This window comes from Pseudorca crassidens, chromosome 9 (assembly GCF_039906515.1).
Source record: "Pseudorca crassidens isolate mPseCra1 chromosome 9, mPseCra1.hap1, whole genome shotgun sequence".
In the NCBI taxonomy this organism is placed as follows: Eukaryota; Metazoa; Chordata; class Mammalia; order Artiodactyla; family Delphinidae; genus Pseudorca; species Pseudorca crassidens.
The window spans coordinates 5,436,113-5,456,149 of record NC_090304.1 but is presented as its reverse complement, the minus strand read 5'-3'; the positions used below and the strand labels follow the sequence as shown (position 1 = coordinate 5,456,149).

At 48.9% G+C, this 20,037-nt stretch overlaps 1 protein-coding gene across 7 annotated transcripts in view; it reads right to left on the bottom strand.

Moving 5' to 3' along the window:
- The window catches only part of CHKA (choline kinase alpha), a 61,356-nt gene that overhangs the window by 12,987 nt on the left and 28,332 nt on the right, over positions 1–20,037 (bottom strand). For 4 of the 7 annotated variants that reach the window (XM_067748055.1, XM_067748060.1, XM_067748057.1 and 1 more), the window contains exons 3-7: positions 12,839–12,892; positions 6,703–6,816; positions 2,466–2,599; positions 1,968–2,072; positions 837–895 (exon numbers count right to left, since the gene is read on the bottom strand). In XM_067748055.1, the coding sequence (XP_067604156.1) occupies positions 837–895; positions 1,968–2,072; positions 2,466–2,599; positions 6,703–6,816; positions 12,839–12,892 (466 nt within the window). Of the gene's footprint in view, positions 1–836; positions 896–1,967; positions 2,073–2,465; positions 2,600–6,702; positions 6,817–12,838; positions 12,893–13,845; positions 13,876–20,037 lie in introns of all 7 variants that reach the window. The other 3 variants (XM_067748056.1, XM_067748058.1, XM_067748061.1) reach the window with 2 other exon arrangements.

Sequence of the window (20,037 nt, the reverse complement as noted above, 5' to 3'; positions counted from 1 at the left end):
GCTTGACCCGACTTGCCCAGCAATCATCAGCTAATTAGTAACAGGTATTCTGGCTCAAACTAACGTCTCACTGATGACAAGTCTTCACCAGGGACTGTTCTCCAAATTAAAAACAAGCCGTAGAGCCTGGAAAGGGCCCGAGGGTGGACCTCAGCCAGCTGCGCTGGGCAGGATGAGGACAGCAAGGCAAAGCCAGGCGCCATGGCAGTATCAGGGGGAGGTGCCCGGCCGGATGGGGCCTCTGACGAAACTGGTATGTTTGAAATAACACTGGGTAGAGTCTGGTTACAGTAAGGGGTACATGGGAGTGCAATTTTTTAAAGCAGAGAAACCCGAAGTCATTAGAAGCATGTGAGCCAACCCTGAGAGAGAAGGGGGCCCTGGCCAGCGTGCTGGGCTGCAGGGGCAGAAGGCAAGCGCCCCCAGACTGGCCGAGGAGCCATCTTCCTCTTTGATGCCTTTCGGACTGACAAAGCCAACTGACATGTTTACCGAAAGGAGTTAAACACTGAACAAATACGTGACTTCGTGTATCCCAGCTCTCGGTTTAGTGGATATTCTCATATTTTTTCTTACAGAAATGGGATGATATCCTACACGTTTTTCTAAAACTCGCTTTTTCTCCTCTTGATGTAGCCTGGAGATTTTTCTGTTGGTTTGTATAAAACTCGACCTCACTCTTAATAGTCACACAACACTTCGTGCACGGCCGTGCCATAACTCCGTGCACCTAACCCTCTCTTCATGGGCACCTGGCATTTCTCACACACACTGGAGGGAATCTTCTCAGTAGACACACGAGCCCCACCTTCAGCATAACAGGCAGCAATTCTTACCTTCCTGACAGTCATTGTGACAAAACACGACTGGAGATGGAGTGGATTCAAGTAATGATCTGGAAAAGGAAGGTTTTGCTGTCACTTCTCACCCTTTCAGCTCCCTCCCGTGGCAGGACCTCTGCACACGCTCTCCCCACTCCGGGGGGCCCTCCTCGGAGCCCTCTGACCTCGGACCCCAGGCAGAGCCCTCTGTGTCAGTCTGTTTTGACCTCTGGTTTCCTTCACAGCTCTCATCACAACCTGACATTTTTTTATTTACTTATTTTCTCTCTCTCCTAACAAAAGAGAAGCTCCTTGCAGACTGTCTTGGTCACATCTCCTCAGAACCAATCCTGATGCTGGCTCAGCAGACACTCAAATATGTGAGTAGTTAAAGGTGGAAATGCTGACACTCAGGCGATGGATGAAGGCTAGAAGCCTGCGTGCCCCCCGCACCCTGGAGACACCAGCGTAGCCTCTACTCAGAAACCAGTGTCAAGCTTCTTACTCCATCCCCCGCTAGCTTGGGCTGATCTGTTCCCCTCATCGGCTGACACTCGCTGGCCCGCCCCCATGGTTCTTGTTTTTTTTTTTTTTTGGCGGTACGCGGGCCTCTCACTGTTGTGGCCTCTCCGGTTGCGGAGCACAGGCTCCGGACGCGCAGGCTCAGCAGCCATGGCTCACGGGCCCAGCCGCTCCGCGGCATGTGGGATCCTCCCAGACCGGGGCACGAACCTGCGTCCCCTGCATCGGTAGGCAGACTCCCAACCACTGCACTACCAGGGAAGCCCCTTGTTTTTCGTTTTTGTTTCAGAAAAAACCTACCGCCCTAGTCACTGACCAGGACTAGAATTCTGGAATTTTACTTCCTCCGTGAAGCCACTCATATAAAACTGTAATTCCAGATGACAGAATTAATCTGTTTAAACTTATCCCACAAAACCAATGTAAAAGAGGAGAGGTGATGCCACTCATATAAAACTGTAATTCCAGATGACAGAATTAATCTGTCTAAACTCATCCCACGAAACACCAAGCCTCAGGTGATGCTTCCTAACGTTCACTGAAAGCAGGCGTGGTGACTAAGAACATTTACATTTCTGGACAGATGCACTTTTACTAAGTTAGGAAATGGAAGCAAACACTCACCTCAGGTTTTCTAGTTCCAAAGGCAGGTTGTAACTGAGGAATTTGTGGAGCTGCTTAACTTTGGATTCCCCAGTAAATTTAATTCTCAGCACTTGATTCAGGTATCTTGCAAAAGAAGGGAACAAAGGATCAGTGCTCAATTCACCTAGCTTGCTTTTGGGGCTCTAGTTCAATGTAACCATGCAAAACCCGCAGGGCCCCTGACCCCAGACGGAGAGGAGGGAAAAGGGCCTGGGGTTCAGTACACTCTAGGATGTGGATTTTCTGCCCATCTAGCCTGTTCAGGAGCATTTCTGCAAACAGTCTGCTTTCCTGGTTCAGGAATTGATTTTTACACTCAAGAACAATTTATTCATGAGACAATCATCACCAGCGGACAGCCTGTGCGCTGGTGGACCGGGGAAGGCCTCTGACCCGCACGGCAAGCAAGAGCTGCTCTGGAACCCCTGGGAGCCACCGGCGGGAAGCTAGGTGAGAGCCCAGCGGCTGATCACTTACTTTTCCATTGTTCCAAAAAGCCATTTTGGTTCCTTATTGAATGGCATTTTCATACCATGAAATCTGGCCATTTTCTCAGCTATTTCTGCAGAAATATCTGGCAAACTTAATTCTTCAGTGTCTAATCGCCGGCTCTGGAATTAAAAAGGGGAGTTAGAAGATGGCGTTCATCCAGGTAACCCTGAAGCGTGAGAGCACACAGCCCTAGAGCTAGAAGCGTCTTTCTAGGGCATCTAAGTCTCATCCAGGGCGCAAAATTCCTTCAGAACGGGCACTGTGCCCTGCAGACAGCACTACTCAGGGAGGGGCAGGCCAGCCACAAAGGGCCATTTCGCTGTGACAAAGTCCTTCTCACGCACCTATGGTCCTGCTCTCCCGTCACTCTACCCCACACTGCGGGGGGCTCCTTCCTAGGCTCAAAGCGCCGGGTCGTCAGCAGTTTATGCCGTGGCCCGCGTCCAGCTCCCCCATCGGCTCAGCCCTCCTCCCAGACACAGGGCAGGCGGTGTGGTGCTCAGAACAGCTTCCCAGCAGAAGGGGCGCCAGGCGCTCGGGGCGAGGGTTTCCCACTCCTGCCCTCGGGGCAGCTCAGCACCCAGCCTGGCCCAGAGCAGCCTCTCAGGGCAAAGCCGACCAGGGACAGGTGTGGCAGGGGGCTTCCTCCGTCTTCTGCTAGTGCAGCCTGCGGCCACACCCGTCCTGGCTGCGCTTTCACGGCTACCCACGGGAGCACCTCTTATCTTTTCCAAACCAACCACTTCCCTACCGAAACCCAAAGAGAGATTTTTCTGAGAATCCGAAGCCATACAGCACAGGAGTTAAGAGTGAGTGTCCCCAAGTTAGAGAAACCCCAGCTCAAATTCTGGGTTTAACACTCATTTCAACGCTATGTGGCCAAGGGTGTACTTTTATACCTCTGTGCCTCGTTCTCTGGGTTCTGTAAAATGGGAACCAGGACATCAAGTCCCCGACAGGGAGCTCTGAACTAAAGCAGACGCTGCAGGTCAAGGCCCCGGGCCAGCACCCAGCCATGGAAGTCTCAAAGGATGGCAGGTGCCTTGTGATCGGAGCTGAGAGCTCCCTGAAAGCATCAGGCTCAATCCTCCCCTCAACCCCAGACTCTCCCAAGTTATCAAGTCGCGACAAGGACAGGGAACTCGGCGTCTAGCGGCGGGACGCCAAGCACTCCTCGAGGCAGCTGGCGGAGCTTTCATTCGGCTGTTAAAGAAGGCCCGTAACTGGTTTGGCAACGGGGACAATTTAAAGCTAACATGCTCTAACGTGAACAAATCTTGGAATCCAAGCTCTTTTCCCAGCACAAAGAGATATGAGACTGACTACCATTCTCAGAGGTCACTGCTCTCGTGTGTCTGCTGGAGGACAGCCATGGGAACAGGTGAGATGAACTTCATCTCACCCCATTCAGCGGTCAAGGGTAAACCTGGAAATAACACACGCTGACAGGTTGAGGCAAATGGAGTCGCTGTTTCTGGCGGCAGAAACAGTTGAACCCTGGCAGTTTCATATGGTTCAACCTAGCATTTTAAAATAATTTTTAAAAAATCTTTACTATGTTATGTAGTAAACGTGTACACGAGTAGAGAACTTTAAAACTTTAAAAGAAGAACAGGGACTTCCCTGGCGGTCCAATGGTTAAAACTTCACCTTCCAATGCAGGGGGTGTGGGTTCGATCCTGGTGGGGAGATAGGGAGCCAAAAAACCAAAACATAAAACAGAAGCAACATTGTAACAAATTTAATAAAGATTAAAAAAAAAAGTTAAAAAAAAAATTACAAAAAACAAAAAGAACAGGAGAACAGTAACTATTCCATAGACATAACCACCTATGTGCCCTGATCTCAAGGAGCTGTGTTTCCCCTCGAGACGTTTCCATTATTCTAAGTTGTGTTCACTGGTCCTCTACCTTTTCTAAAAAGGGAAGTTTTATCACATGTGTATTTATTTATTTTTTAAATTTATTTATTTATTTTTTGGTGGTACATGGGCCTCTCACTGTGGTGGCCTCTCCCATTGCAGAGCACAGGCTCCGGATGCACAGGCCCAGAGGCCATGGCTCCGGGCCTAGCCGCTCCGCAGCATGTGGGATCTTCCCGGACTGGGGCACGAACCCGTGTCTCCTGCATCGGCAGATGGACTCTCAACCACTGCGCCACCAGGGAAGCCCCTTTTAAAAATTTTTTTTTTAGGTAAGTAGTGGATTTATTTAGAGAGAAACACACTCCACAGACAGAGTGTGGGCCATCGCAGAAGGTGAGAGCGGCCCACGTGTGTATTTATTAAACAATTTGTATCTTGCTTTTTACTGGGCTTTATACGAATGCTATGATACCGTTTGTAGCCTTCTGCAATTTGGTTTTATCAACATTATGTTTTTTAAGATGGATCCACGTTGGCACTTATAACCATACGAAGTGTTTTGTATTTCCAAAATTCTAATACTTTGCTATCTCTTTTGATTCTCATGCTAGACAGATGTTACTGTCTTTAATGGGAAAACTATAAATAAAACTATAAATAAACTACAGGGATTTCCCTGGTGGTGCAGTGGTTAAGAATCCGCCTGCCAATGCAGGAGACACCCGTTGGAGCCCTGGTCCGGGAAGATCCCACATGCCGCGGAGCAACTAAGCCTGTGCGCCACAACTACAGAGCCTGCACTCTCGAGCCCGTGAGCCACAAATGCTGAGCCCGTGTGCCACAACTACTGAAGCCCATGAGCCTAGAGCCCATGCTCCGCAACAAGGAGCCACCGCAATGAGAAGCCCACGCACCGCTACGAAGAGTAGCCCCTGCTCACTGTGACTAGAAAAAGCCCGTGCACAGCAACAAAGAGACAACGCAGCCAAAAATAAATAAATAAATTTATATTAAAAACAAAAAAACCTACAGCCAGGTGCCAGGGAAAAGACTGAAAGGCCTCTTCCATGTAGGGAGGTACATCCATTCCTTCAAACATGCCCCAGGCTGGCAGCTGGCACACACGGCACCACGTGTGAACGAGAAGAGGGCACCACGCCCCCTCCAGCCCCCGCTGGACGCAGGCCTGGCGAGCAGAGCACCCTGTCGGCCAGGTGTCCTTGTGCTCTGCACCACCTGCACGACTGTACCGGGTGGCCCTGCACACCGAGGCCTCTCATGGCCAAGACATCACATGAGGCAAGACATGAAGGCAGCAGCCCCTAGCCCTTAGGGAGCTCACAGAGCTCAAGAAGGGGTGCCCTTCCACGAGCGGAAACACAGGCCAGCAAGGCTCGGCATCTCCACCCAAACGAGCCGGTCACGAGGCCCAGACCTGCCCCACACTCAACTTTATAGGGAACTCTTGAGGCTTAAAGCCCTCTTCGGGGTTCGGGGCTCAGGGTACAGGGCACGGGGCACAGGGCGGGGGCTATGCACACAGAACTCTAAACAAGGCACACTGGCGGATGCTAGGGCAACACTAACAATGCCTCAGCACAGCAGGGAAGGGAAAACAGTCCTGCAAACAGAGGATCTGAGCAAGGCCTTGAAATGTGAAGGAACTTGACAGGCACATGAGGGCAGGGGAGACCCTAAAGTGGGGGGGGGGCAGTGGGAGACAAGGGAAAGAGCAGTGGTGGCGCCCGCAGGGCAAAGACCAGACACGTGGCACAGTGCGGGCAGGGCCACGTCCTGCAGCAGGTTCTATAACCAAGGCCCGGAAGTTGTTAGGTTTCACAAACAGGCCTCCTCGGAGATTCTGGGGGTCCGGTCCCAGACCAGCACAGTAAAGCGACCGCAACAAAGCGAGTCACGTGAATTTTCTGGTTTCCAAGCGTGTCCAAAAGTAATGTTTACACTACACTTCAGTCTATTAAGTGGCAATCACATTATGTCTCAAAAAACAATGTACATACCTTAATTACAAAATATCTTATTGCTCAGAAATGCTAACCACTGTCTGACAATGCAGGGCCACCACAGACCTTCTATTTGTAAAAACCCAGCATCTGCGAAGCTCAGTTAAACAAGGTCTGCCTGCGTGGTTCTGAATGGATGAACGTATCTTTGCAGGAAAGACAGAGGTTTTGATGTAAATTCAAGAGAAATTTTGTTTTTCTTTACTTCTGTGATAACATAGGCCACATTTACTATTTTGGACCACAGCGCCTCGGGCTCCTGCACTGACGGTGACGAGACAGACTCTGTCTTCTCACTGTGGCTCCCATCACCTGACCAGCCTTCCGCGCATCTTACCGGGATAAACTGCTCCAGGCGGCCTTGGGGGAAGATGCCAAAGAGCTTTGGCCCCAGCGACCTCTCTGCAAGGATGGCAAACATAACGCTCTCCAGAACCATGGCCTCGGCGCCCTGAAACAGATGGCAACACACAGCCGGTTAGTGAGCGTGGACCACGAGCCAGGCATCGGCAGTCCTTTCACACGAGCCGTTTCACCCACTCCCACAGCAACCCTGAGGGCGCATCATCATCATTATTATTTTTACCAACTGTTGTTTTTATTACCACTGTCCCCACTTTAAATACGAAGAAACAGATCTGTAAACCTCAGGATCCATGCTGGCAAACATCACACTATATTGATGAGATTTAAAATTCAAGTTGAATTTAGGTCACTGGTTCCAAAAATAGAACAGTATCAATATTCTATCGCTTCTATTTATTTTAAAACTCATATGAGTCTCACCCTTGGCATCTTATCAAAGGTCACAACAAGTCCATCCATTCTGGTGACGGTTGATCTGCTTTTCGGTCGAGAGTGCCCAGGGAAAGAAAATGGTTCAAAGGGCCCTCTGCCCATGAAACTGGCCTGCGGGGTCCCCCACGGGGTGCGGGGCCCATGCCAAAGTGCACCCTAGCACAGGGCGCTCAAGGGTTCGGTTTTCTGCTCTTATCCCCAGTCTCCTCTGTCGTTTAACATTTGTCTTCTTGTCTACACCTCTTTGACGCTCCTACGTTCCGCCTTTAGTTACTCCTAATAACGAAGAGGGATCTAGAGCCATTCTGCCTTCAAAATCCACCTTTTGGTCTCAATTCAAATCCACTCCTTAGTCCTCTTCCCTTAAGCAGGAAATTACAGCTTAAGAGTTTCCATCGGTTGGGGCGAAGGGCGGGAAGGAGCCCTGTGCCCAAGCGTCTTGAGGAGCTTCTATGGCGATGTGTCGGGAGGGGCACCAGGTGTGGTCTGGAAACTCTCTCAGGTGATTCTAGGTCACCCCTTGTTCAGGGGTGAAAGGGGCCGTGGGGACAGGATCTCAGAGAAACACTGCTCAATAAAACAGAGCTCTTTAAAATACACTCATTTTACCAAAATGGATGGAGAGACTTAGCAGGACAAACTCATCAGGCAGGGACATGATTCTGAAGTTGGCGAGAAGAAAACAAAAAGGAAAAAAGAAAAGCTACTTCCAAAGGACATGGGGCCATATTAAAGTAAAAGTAATTCAGTCACTTTTACATTTTGGGGAGAATGGGTTTGTTGGTAATCCATCCACCATCTTGTATAATCTCCACAATTATGATCTAACCATCATCACCTTGTGAGGCCCAACCTCTATTCACTAATTTGCAGTTCTGTACATATGACTGCTATGAACTGGACTGTGTCCTCCCAAAATTCAGAGGTTGAAGCCCTCACTGCCAGTGCGATGCTATTTGGAGATGGGGCCTTTGGGAGGTGATGGATTTAGGTGAAGCCACGAGGGTGGAGCCCTGACGGGGTCAGTATCCCTATAAGAGGAGTCCCCAGAGAGCCTGCCCTCTCTCCCTCTCTCTCAGTCTCTGCCTCCCTCTCCGCCACGTGAGGACACAGGCAGAGGACGGCATCTACAAGCCAGGAAGGGGCCGTCACCAGAACCTGGCCGTGTTGGCACCCTGCCCTTGGACCTCCAGCCTCCAGAACTATGAAGAATAAACCCAGGTGGCTTTTTCTGGCAGCCCGAGCAGACTAAGACAACGACAATCCAGACACAGCACTGATCTATCTAGTTAATGGATTTTAGGAGGATTCGACCAGACGGGTTTTATCTCTTAAACGCTTAGAGAATGAGAACGAGTTCCTAACGGCTCTACTGAGCTGGCAAAATGTTTTCTCTCACTCACCTGACCTCACAGCAAACCTAGGCAGGAGGTACGGTCAGTGCTGGCCCCATTTACCTCAACTCCGGCCTCAGAGACACCCCACGGGAAGCGAACCCTCTGCTGCCGCCCGCCCGAGCGATCGGAGGCTGGCATCGTGGACGAGGAGGTGCAGGGCTCGGCCCAGACCACGCCACCTGCAGGCAGTGGCTCTTGGCAGCCCCTTGCCCTCTGTACAGTCTCCCACCTCAAAACTCCAACCCACTCCCCAACTGTTTCCAAAGAGTAGGATCGGGATCTCCTCTGTCCTACGGAGCCAGGATTTTGCCAGGATTAAAATTTGGTTTTTCAACCTTTTTCTGTGTAGCGTGACTAAGCTGGAGGGCACTGGGGTTGGCATATGTAAGACACACATGTGCAGCCAATCCGAAATAGCCCTTTACGTCTGAAATGTCTAGTTCTAGACACAGATTTAACCCACAGTATGACTTCAGGAAGTGTGCGTGGTGCCCACGCAGTGCAAAGTCTGCTGGGAGCTGACTTCACACGTGGCACCATCACTGGTACCGGGGCCGAAGCCACACTGTCCAGGATCCTCCAGAGCAGGGTCCACCCAGTGCCAGGATGGTGGAGAGAAGATGGAAAGAGACTTAAAGAACTTTCCCATTCTCTTCAGCACTGCTCTGCACACTGTGAACAAGAAACACCTTTGTTCTTCTGTGATACTGCAGTTCAATATTTATTCACAGTAGGGAGAAAGGGTGGTGGTGTGTGGAGGGAAGAATTTGGAGAGGAAGGAAATGAAAGAAAATGCCAAGTCACAAGCAAGAAGGATGGGTAGGTTACGAAGGACAGCAGGTATCCTCAGGTCTCAAAACCCTCAAGGAAAGCGAGCTCAGTGAAGGACAGGCGCAAGGGCGTGACCCGGTCCACTGCCTGCAGCACCCGGGCTCGGCCCCCACCATCCACCCACGGCTGGTCCTGCTTTCTCAGGAGAGCAGCTCAATACCTCAACTTGAAACGAATCACGATGGCTTCAGAAATACTCATTCATATATTCACCCCCCCAAATGTAACTTGGACATATACTCTGTACCCAGCATGTGCTAAGCCCCAGGGAAACAATAAGACCAAGACACACGTGGCTGCTGCCCGGACAGAGCCTGCGTTCCAGGGACAGAAACGGCCGGAACCGAGCAGGGCCATTGGCAGACCGGGGCAGCGCAGAGAAGGAGCAGAGGGTATCCTGATGGAGCGTGACGGGGTGGCCACCCACAAGCAGATACGGTGACCCTGACGGGGGCAAAGCAAGGCCTGGGAGGGGCCGATGCACGGAGCAGAGGAACCGAGGAAGAAGAGGACCGAATCAGCCCGGAGAAGCTGCTGGGGCTGCCGCGGGGTCTGGGCCAGATACAAAGTCCTCGGCGTACGGCCAGCGTTAAAGCTAACGAACTGGCCGAAGAGGCGCAGCACAGAGCCTGAGGACGCCCAGCACCCACAGCAATGTTTCCAACCGACTGTGCCTACAGCAAGAAACCCACTTTACACGGCAACCTAACACCCCCCGATGTAGCCGGGCCAGCAGGAGGGGAACCGGGGCAGCCGGCAGTGCGGGAGGCGACGACGCCTGCCGTCAGACGCCGTGGAGACAGCGTGTCCCGCGTCAGACGCCGTGGAGACAGCGAACAGGGGGCGGAGGGAAGTGGGCCCTGGATTTGGCAACACAGAAGCTGTCGGTGACAGAACCAGAGCGGCTCTGGGAGCAACGGGGACAGGGTCAGACGGACCCCCGGGCAGAGCGGGCAGAAGAGGGGGAGGGGCCGGGGTGGGGGGCTGGGGGAGGGTTAGACTGACTTCTCAACTCATCTGTGTGGTTCTCCTCCTTTAAAAAGTCCAGCAATAATATCGAGATTATGACCCTCCTGAGAAGACGTAACAGCATTTCTCTGGTGGGGAGGGGAGGCCAAAGAGCAAAGAAGGTGAGACACACACAGCGCAGGCCAGGGAGGTGAGCCCACCAGACTCGCTGGCCCCCTCCTGCGGCTTAGCACCACAAACGGGAATGGAGCCAGGCCTCCCGCTGGAGGAGACCGGCCATTCAAAGAGGCTCAAGGGACACACACCACCTTCCCCATTCTGACAGCCAACTGCCCACCTTCTGACACAGAGGATCAAAAACAAAATCACAGCACCTACTACTGTTGCCTGCTGGGCCCCGAGCAGAGATCCAGCCGGCGCAGGAGGAGGAGGTGGTGTGGCAGTGACGCGCGGGTCCCCGGCGGCGAAGGCACGTTGGACTAATGAGAGGAAGGGACAGAAGAGTGTGCACAAGCAGTGGGATCCCGCCCTGAGTTTAGAATCTCATAAGAACAGGCAGACGTTAACACGTAATACGGAAACTTACAGTCACGGAAAGTGCAAAGGTGAGGCACTCGGTGCTGTAGGAGCACGAATGGAGGAGCAAACCTACATGAGAGAGCAGGAAGGGGCTCCCTGTGGAAGGAACCTGGGAGCCAAGATCCCAATTGTAAGTAGCAGTTGGGGGGAGTGGTGCGGATTGAAGAGCAGAGCATTCCAGCCAGAAGCAGCAGCATCTGCAAAGGCCCCGTGGCAGGAAGGAAACCACACAGCTTAGGGTCACACGGCTGGAGAGCAGGGAAGGGGGAAGGCGTTGTGAGATGAGACCAGGAAGCTCGGCGGGGGTCAGGCTGCCGGGCCCTGGCAGGATAAAGCCCACCTAACTGGGACCAGGGCAGGCAGCCACCACCGAAGGATTGTAAGCAAGAGGCTGACGCGATCGGATGAGCAGTTCAAAAGCTGGCTCTGGCAAAGACGAAGGGATGGTCTGCAGGAAATAAGAGTGGAAGCGGAAGCCCAGGGAGGAGCTGGTGGCAGTTTGGACTAGGCAGGTGCACAGTCCAGATGGAGAGAAAGTAGACAGATCCAAGATATGGTTCAAAGGAAAACCACCAACAGACTTGTGGATGGGACACAGGGGTGAGGGGACAAGGGTACAGAAGGTGACTCCCTGCTTCCCGGCCTGCCCAGAAAGGCCAGATTTAGATTTTGCTGTTTGGAGGGGTGGGGAGAGTATGGGTTCGGTCTTGGACCTGGTGAGACACCCCAGGAGACGGGTAGCAGCTAGTGTTAGTTCCAAGCAGGGCTGTGGGCTGGAGGAGCTGCAGACCCTTGGCCCCTAGGAGAAACGCAAGGACCAGCTTTGGATCAGGTGGCCTGGTAAGGCGGGGGGTGGAAATAGGGCCTCAGGCCTGGGGACTCTGAGTACTTAAGACAATCACAGACTGAGCCCACAAAGGAGGCAAAGAGCGGTGCAGGAAACGAGGGGCCTTTACTTCGTGTCCCTGTGTCCTGGCCACCTTCGCTGCTAAGAAGTCCAGATAAAACAAGAGCTGGAAACACACTTCAGATTTAGCGTCGTGGAGGTCCTAGTGACCCGACAGCTTCAACTCCCAGAAAGGACGAAAGTCTACACACAAAGGGCCCAGGAGGCTGAAGACAGCGTCACCCCATGCAAAACATCCATGGAACCGCGAGGAGAGAACAGCAGCGCTTTTATTCCTTTATATGCTCTCACCTCTTCTACATTTCTATTTCTTGATCACTTTAATAATTCGTATACAATTAGTAAAACCAGTGTATTTACGTGTGTCAATATTACGGGGTGCGTGGTGTGTATGCTACACACGCACACCCACACACTCCCCCCGTTATACACAAACCTCCACACACCAGGGGAGTGTGCTCAGAAGTTGTTCACTCCCTGGAGTGTGGAGATCACGACTCCAGACGCCCCACCTCTGAGCCTCAAAGAGGGGGCAGGTGCTCTGGACCTCGAGCTCTTCTGAATATACGCATTTCTGAGTGAAATCTCATATTTAGGAAGAAGCCTTCGGGAGCCGGGCACCACGCAGAGGGAAAAACACTCCTGCCCGCCCCGGGGGAGGGCAGCCACTGAGACACCTGGGCAGCGACAGACTGCCTCCACATCAGAGTATCACGCACGCAGGTCACCCCAAGTCGCCACCTCCTAGCACCCCAAATGCTGTTCAGATCACCCTAAAGGCACCAAGTGCACTCCCTACACCCTTAGTAGGAAATGGAACACAGACTGTTCGCTGGGTCTCACTGTGGCAGCTCCCAGTACCCCCAGAGCCCCTCCTCTGGGACACACAGCAGGACTCCAGGGCAGGAAGGGGCACTGCCAGAGCAGGGGGGCAAGGCTGCCCACCACCAGCTCACACCTCACACAAATGCAGAACGGACTGAATTACTTACTTGAAATTCATTGTCTTTCTGAGCTTGTTCGGATCCCTCCTTATTACAGGACCGCTACGAATGAGAAAAAGCAAACACTTCCAGTGAGATGGGGAACACTGAGCAGACACTAACTTTGCAACCATCAGAACAGTCACGGTTTACAAAACATCACAGATCTTTAGCGAGTGTTTCTCAGCGCAGTCTAAATGCACCACCAGTGTCCCACACTAGGACCAACACCTGAGGAAGCACTTCATTTCTTTACGAGAAAAGGGATGTGCTGTCGAGACCACACAGCTGTGAGTCTCACCACCATCCCGAGTACCTTTTCACAATTTCATTGCTGGAGGAAAGTCAGTGGAGGCTGCTCTCCCAATCAATCAGGCCTCCTCGAGACAAACGCTGGGCTGGCTTATCTTGTTTAGCCAGGTGGGTCTTTTGAGGCAACGCCAGCCCCAGGAGGGTGCTGTCCTGCAAGGGCAGGGGGCGCACGTGGGCTCGCGGCCGCCGAGGTCAGCACAGGGTGGACGAGGGTGCCCTGTGTGGGCAGGAAGCCTGGCACCCAGTCTGCGCGGCCAAGCCTGATCATCAGGGCGCCACTAGCTCAGTGTGGAGTCTTCCTCCACCCGAGAGAGGCCTGTGCCAGTTTAATAAAGGCCCAAACTTATTTCGTATGCTAACGTATTGAGAGATACTTTCATCGCTCTCCTCAATGAAATTGCAAATTATTGGTAACCAGGATCGAGTCAATAACACACCTCAACCACGAACTACCATAAGCAACTCTCTGGCCACATCCTTTCTTCATGGCAGATCTTATCTTTTAAAAGCAACCCCCCACCCCAAGTGCTTTAAAAACCTTCAAACGTGTCCTGTCAAAATTTTATACTCAAATATTGCCCCTAGAAAGATGTTATTTGTTAAAATTAAACTAAGTCTGCTTACGTCAGACACAGAAGCCCATAAAGGAAGCTCTTTAAAAATGTTAAGGTAAAAGATTCTTGAACATCCCAGGAAAAACATACCTTTCCATTCCACAGCTTTATCAAAAATACCTGTACCAAGGGTAGAAAGTGTGGACAGGAAAAAAAATGCCACGTTAAGCACCACCAGCTACTCTAGCATCATTCAAAACACCTAAGCGGTTTAAAGTGACAGCTCCCATCCATCATACACGGAAATGACATCCCACAGACATTTAATGTTTTGTATAAACAGTACATGTTCTAGTTTACTCGATATAAAAGTAAACAAAATAAATATCCACGTTCATATGAAGTTATCTGCAAAAGAGCTGCACTTAGACATACTCAATAATATCTTTAACACACAGTTAAGTACACTTTGTACAAAGTACAGAAAGTACAAATGGGGGATATATGATACTTTCATTTGTGTAATCTGCATTTCTCTGATGAAAAGATGCTACAGGTTAAATCCCGTTACAATGAAAGCTACAAAATGAAAATACTACAGAAATACTTTTAGACTCTTGCTGATGGCTTGACGTAGGGTGTGATAAAAACCCTCGGGAGGAGTACCTAGGTACCATGAAAGCGCCACTCCTTCCTTACCTCCAAAATACCCTCCTGACCGCACCATGGGCGGCCGTAGACCTACCCCTTAGCTGCTCCCTCCCAGCGGCCTACAAGTTCCTAGTGAATAGGGACTCCATCTTTCCTTTATTGTTGGTCTCCCCAGCAAACCCTGGTGCTCACTACACTTTGTGGCCTGCACAACTAAATAAACACTCCTGCGCTGGGAAGCTCAAGGAGCAACCAAGGGCGATGGGCAGACTTACATCTGTGATCCCAGTCGTGGGGGAACTGGCAACAGTGTCAGTCAGAATGTCCGATGGGGCTGAAATGTCCCCCAAATATTAAATCCTTGTGCTTTTTCTCCCCAAAGACAGTTAAGAACAAAAAAAGTTCTATAATCTGATATACTGTATATATATATATATGTATATGTATTTTTTTTTTATTTTGATACTTTGTAGGAAAAGACAAACAAGGAATTTGGATATCCTACTGAAATTTGTTGTAACGGGATTTGACCTGCACAAAATTCTAGGTGACTATGGTTATTCCTGTGCTGTTATTACTTGAACTGTATCTTCTTAGGGAGACAGTTAGGGGGTTATTTAGCCAGCAGAAGTTCCCTTTCCCTTGTCTAATGGTGCTCTCAAAGCCAGCAAGTCACCTCATCCAAGTTACAAGTTGGCTTGCTTCCGAGGCCATTCCTTTTTAACATATCAGCGCTGTTAGGTAGAAATAAATTCTATTAATCATTTCCCCACCCCCGCCCACCCCATTCCACCCCCAAGGGAATGCATTACTTATCCCATCAGAGCACCACCAGGAAGGCAAGATGGACTTCTGCCACACCCAGCCCTCTGTTCTGTTTCCTCAGTACAGAATGTTCAGGTTCCCTCAGTCCTACAGGTAAGAAGGGCAAGACCAGGAAATCGCCAACCAAGCGGACTGAATATTCACGGAAAGGTGAGAGAAGCAGCCTCCTGCAGAGGTAAGCCAACAAGAGAGAGTGGCCAAAAGAGAGTCCGAGGACTGTTCTGTCCAGGAAGAAAGAAGGTAAAATGTAACTTGGAATCTGTGGGATTTTATTTCAGACGCACAAATTTATTTGAAGCAGATGTTAAAACACATTGTACAAGTATTTAACATGACTCCAAATTCTTCACCAACTAATTTGTACATTAATAAAACTTAGCTTTCAATAAGTTATAAAATAAAGGTAAAAAATTTTAACATTTATTAGAAATTTGGACACTAGCTGGTTATTTAATATTAATTATTAAAAATTTTAATGTGAACACTAATGTAGTCATTTTTTTTTAAATCAGCTTATATAGGTACAGACTGAAACAGTCATGGAAGAAATAGGACAATGTCTGGAATAACCCTGGAGAATGAATGAAGGTAAAGAGGAAAGACAGCTGGTCAGAGAGAAAGATGGATACTGGGTACCTGGGGTTCATTATGCTCTTCTGGTCTACTTTTGTGTGCATCTGAAATTCTCCATAATAAAATGTTTTTAAAAATAAACGCTGAAACTTCAAGACCTAAGAAGTCAGAATGTATCCCACATGCTTAAGACAACGCCCAGCTCTGTGAATATACTAAAAACCACTGAATGGTACGCTTAAATCAATAAGTGAATCGTATGCTACGAAGATGTCATAAAAACAAAGAAGAAGACACCCAACGGTAATAAAAATGTACCACCGCTGGCTTCCTCCCATCTTCCTCATTCTTTTCTTCCTATTCTGGGCTTGGTTTTCAAGAGAATCTACAAGTATTCACTATAGCCCATGTATTCATTAGCTGTGCTGCAGCAATAGGCTAAAGTGGTAAAAATAATAAAGGGGGCGTGGCTGACATTTTGTTTAAAGTTATAGAAGAGTTCAAAAGAGGAAACAGATCTGTGATTGACCAAGCACTTGTAAATTTAAAACCTAAATTCCTAAAAGCCTGAACTCTATTAGCTAGGGCCAGCGGTCCCCAACCTCTTTGGTACCAGGGACCGGTTTCGTGGAAGACGATATTTCCACGGACCGGGGGTGGGAGGGATGGTTCAGGGGTAATGTGAGCGACGGGGAGCGATGGCGGGGTGGCAGGGCCCACCTCCTGCTGTGCGGCCCGGTTCGGTTCCTAACAGTACTGGTCTGCGGCCCGGGGGTTGGGGACCCCTGAGCTAAGGCAGTAAGATGAGAGCATAGAGGATTCTGACTTTTTACTTTACATATGCCTATACTTTAAAAAGTGTTTAAAAGTATATGTTACTTTTACAATAAATATATTTGGTACAAGGTTTCAAATGTTACTTTTCTGGCAAAATTGCATTTAGAGGCTTTTAGAGGTTTTTGTACTTTAAAGAAGACTCTGCAAAAAGTAAGTTACCTGATATTCCACAGTATAACAGGCTTATTTCTTTAAATTTGTTTAAGCCAAATAAACTCTCATCGCTTGGCCAGTTCTTAACAGAAGAGTCTGCTAATGCTGAGGGAACTAGTTTTATGATTAAATTACTTTAATAAAACCACATTTGTGAGATGAAACAAAGCAGCATCTTCATTTTCCCTAGTCTGTGTATGTGTAGCTGTGTGGAGATAAAGGCTCTTTTAAAACAGGAGTAAGTTGGTTGCAGCCTTGATAAAGTGCTTTGGGATCTAGAAATGAGTGATTAAGAAAGAATAATCCAAATGTTAGCTAGACTCAACTTCTAGGGCATCTAAGATCTGGTCTAGGAAAATCATCCAGCTCTCCACTAACCTGAGATTAACCTCCTGAGTTGAGTCCCGAGGGACTCCAGACTATCAGTGTTTATCCTGAGAGTAACAGGATGGGCTGCACTAGCCTGAATGTTCAGTAGCTGTGATGCTCGTCTGGCCCTGGAGTGACACGGGCTTCCTGACTATACTGCCTGTGGCTCTGAAGATTCTAAGATCCACACTGGTTATCTGACCACGTCGACTCTCTACGAGAGAAGAGGCTCTCAACGAGGGGGCCACACCTGTCACCATCCCTGTTAACCATCGATCGGACTGTGTGCCACCTCTCAGGTGAGCTGGGGCAGGAAAGGGTGAGAATCCTGACTCCCTAGAATGCACAGCAGTCATGTGGTTCTTCTCAAGTTTTCTTCTCAATATCACAGATTCTAACCTTCTGGCTTCCTCATCTCCATGAAAACATTCTGCATTTACTGCTTTCATGGCTTCTTACAGCCTTTTCTGAAAATATTTTATAGAACACATTAAAATGTGAGATGACAATGCAATGATTTAAAGTATAGCTTATGTGATTACCTAGTGAACACATATGGATTACGAGAATTTAAAGAGACAAATGATTCCTAACGTTTTTCTAGAGTACGTTCGATCTGCCCAAGGACCAAATCTAAGACAATGTGACCCTGCTGAACTTCACAAAATCGGATGTCTTGATGAACATCAAGAGGAGACTAGAATGTCTAAAAGGCTCTAGGCAGACGTGAACTAGGAGAAAGACAGGTGAGTGGAAGTCCAGGTAAAGAAGGCGCCTTTCAGGACCTTCTCAAAATTGAGGTCTGATCCAGGGTAACCTGAGGCCCCAAGACTCCAAAGGCTTCTGAGTTCCTTCGGCATGAGCACCCCAAGGGTTGACTTGTAAGCAACACGTGTCCAGGAAGAGGGCCTTCGCTTCTCCAGCCTGTGTCCTCCCACATCAGATCAGCACTGCTGAGCTTCATAAAGGCACAGGGTGGACGAGAAGGACACTAAATGATTAGGACAGAGAAGGAGGTTTCTAACTCTAACCAACACATCAATATGTACATGGCATTTCCTTAAGGCTGAAAGTGGTATGAAGGAAGAAGCAGCTAAATACTTCAAATGAACTTTCAAGTTGAGGCCCATAAATTTCTAAAATTACGAAATGTTTGTCATTTTCTACTGAGGAAACAGAAGAAAGGGTCTGATCTGCTTTGGACCAAAAAAAAAAAAAAACAAAAAACAAAACCAAAAACCCAAAGTGATATATTCAACATTCTGAAATCTTAACTACTGTACCTCTTTAAGCAAGCACAGACTGTAGCTGGTGCTACTTAACATAAGCATTACAACTTTGTTCTTAAAAAACATTTCTTGAAACCAAGAACTAAAAGAAAGAAATTAAAGCTGTAGAGAATGCTCCAACTTCAGAGGACTCATACTATACCGTGAATCGTGTCTGTCACCTGGAAACCAGAGTGCTCCAGGCACGATCGCATGGACAAGCCTGCAGCAGAGAACACATGCACATACAGCTAAAGTGGTACATTACCCCCAACGCCCTTCACGCCACCCAACACAAAGACATTCCTTCCCAAGAGGGCGGGCTGCGGTCACACCAGCGTTCCAGGGACCAGAAATCTGTATTGGCTTCATGCTCTAAAGCCCAAGCATTTAAGACCAGCAAGACAAAGACACTTTGCATATGTCAAAATTAGACACAGTAGTTTGTGGTTTATTTAGTTATCAAAAGAAGGCACCAAAGCAGGTACGGAAGGTGGTACCACTGTAGGTTGTAATTTGGCAACTATCTTTGGAGAGTATTAATGGAAGAAATACTAGGTTAGACCAAATGGGAACACGCAATGCTAGAAACATGTTTCACTTCCGAGAGGGAGGTTTTGACTGCCTTAGAAATAGGTATAATTACACCATGCTCAACACATACAAGGGGAGTTTTTAAAACCAGAGTAAATTAGGTCATGATGACCTAATACAATGAGAAAAAAAATCGAATGCACCGTGTTCAGTTAGCAGGGACATGTGCTCAGCCTCTCGGGACGGAGCAGGGCTCTGCACGGGGAGCGGCAGCCATGCCGTCTCAGCTCCAGAGGGAAGTGCCGCAAGCAGACAGCTTCTCAGTAGCCAAGAGTTTACTGCCAGCTATCTGTAGGCTGCTCTGTAATTTATCGTGACTGAATTTTTAATTAAACTGGGGTTAAGAGAAAACAGGGAAGAAGACATTTTGTTTTCTGGATTCAGAAAAGACCGTGTCCCAAACGGTACTCTTTTGAGTCACTGATACATATCTGCGTTGTGCCTTGGTGCCTTTCATTTAATTATGGTTAGTACTTCAACAAACACTAGTATTAGCCTTCTACTACTCAAAGAACAAAAACAAAATTTTCCCAGACAGCACTCAAGAGATCGCTGGTGTATTATAAACGTTCATGCCTGTGAGACCGTTCAAAACGGTGAGGCCAAATCTCTCCATTCATGCAGAGAAGGGACTGGCTCGACACAGTCACTGTTCTGACAGAGGCAGGGACAAAGCCCCCTCTGAGACTTCCGCCAACTGGCACAGGTTACATTGAAAGAACAATACGTACTGACATTTGTGTCTTCCACAATTCATGATAAATAAGCAAACTGGTTATTTGTAATCAGCCAAACTTGCTTCTGGGAAAAGGCTGCTACTGGACGATGCAGAGCTCATGTTCCTTCCCAGTACCAGAAAGGAAAAAAATCAAGTTACATTGACAGCTAATTTTATCGTTTCAAGCTCTCTTCTAGCAATTACATCTCTTTCCACAATGGCAAAGGATAAACCAGTACTTCTCAAAACTTCTACCGAGCTATCCTACCTGCCTTAGTCACGGGTAATTTTATAGTTGAATTCGGTTTCCATCGTCTATGCAGCTAATGAGAATAACCTCCTTGTCATTAAAGT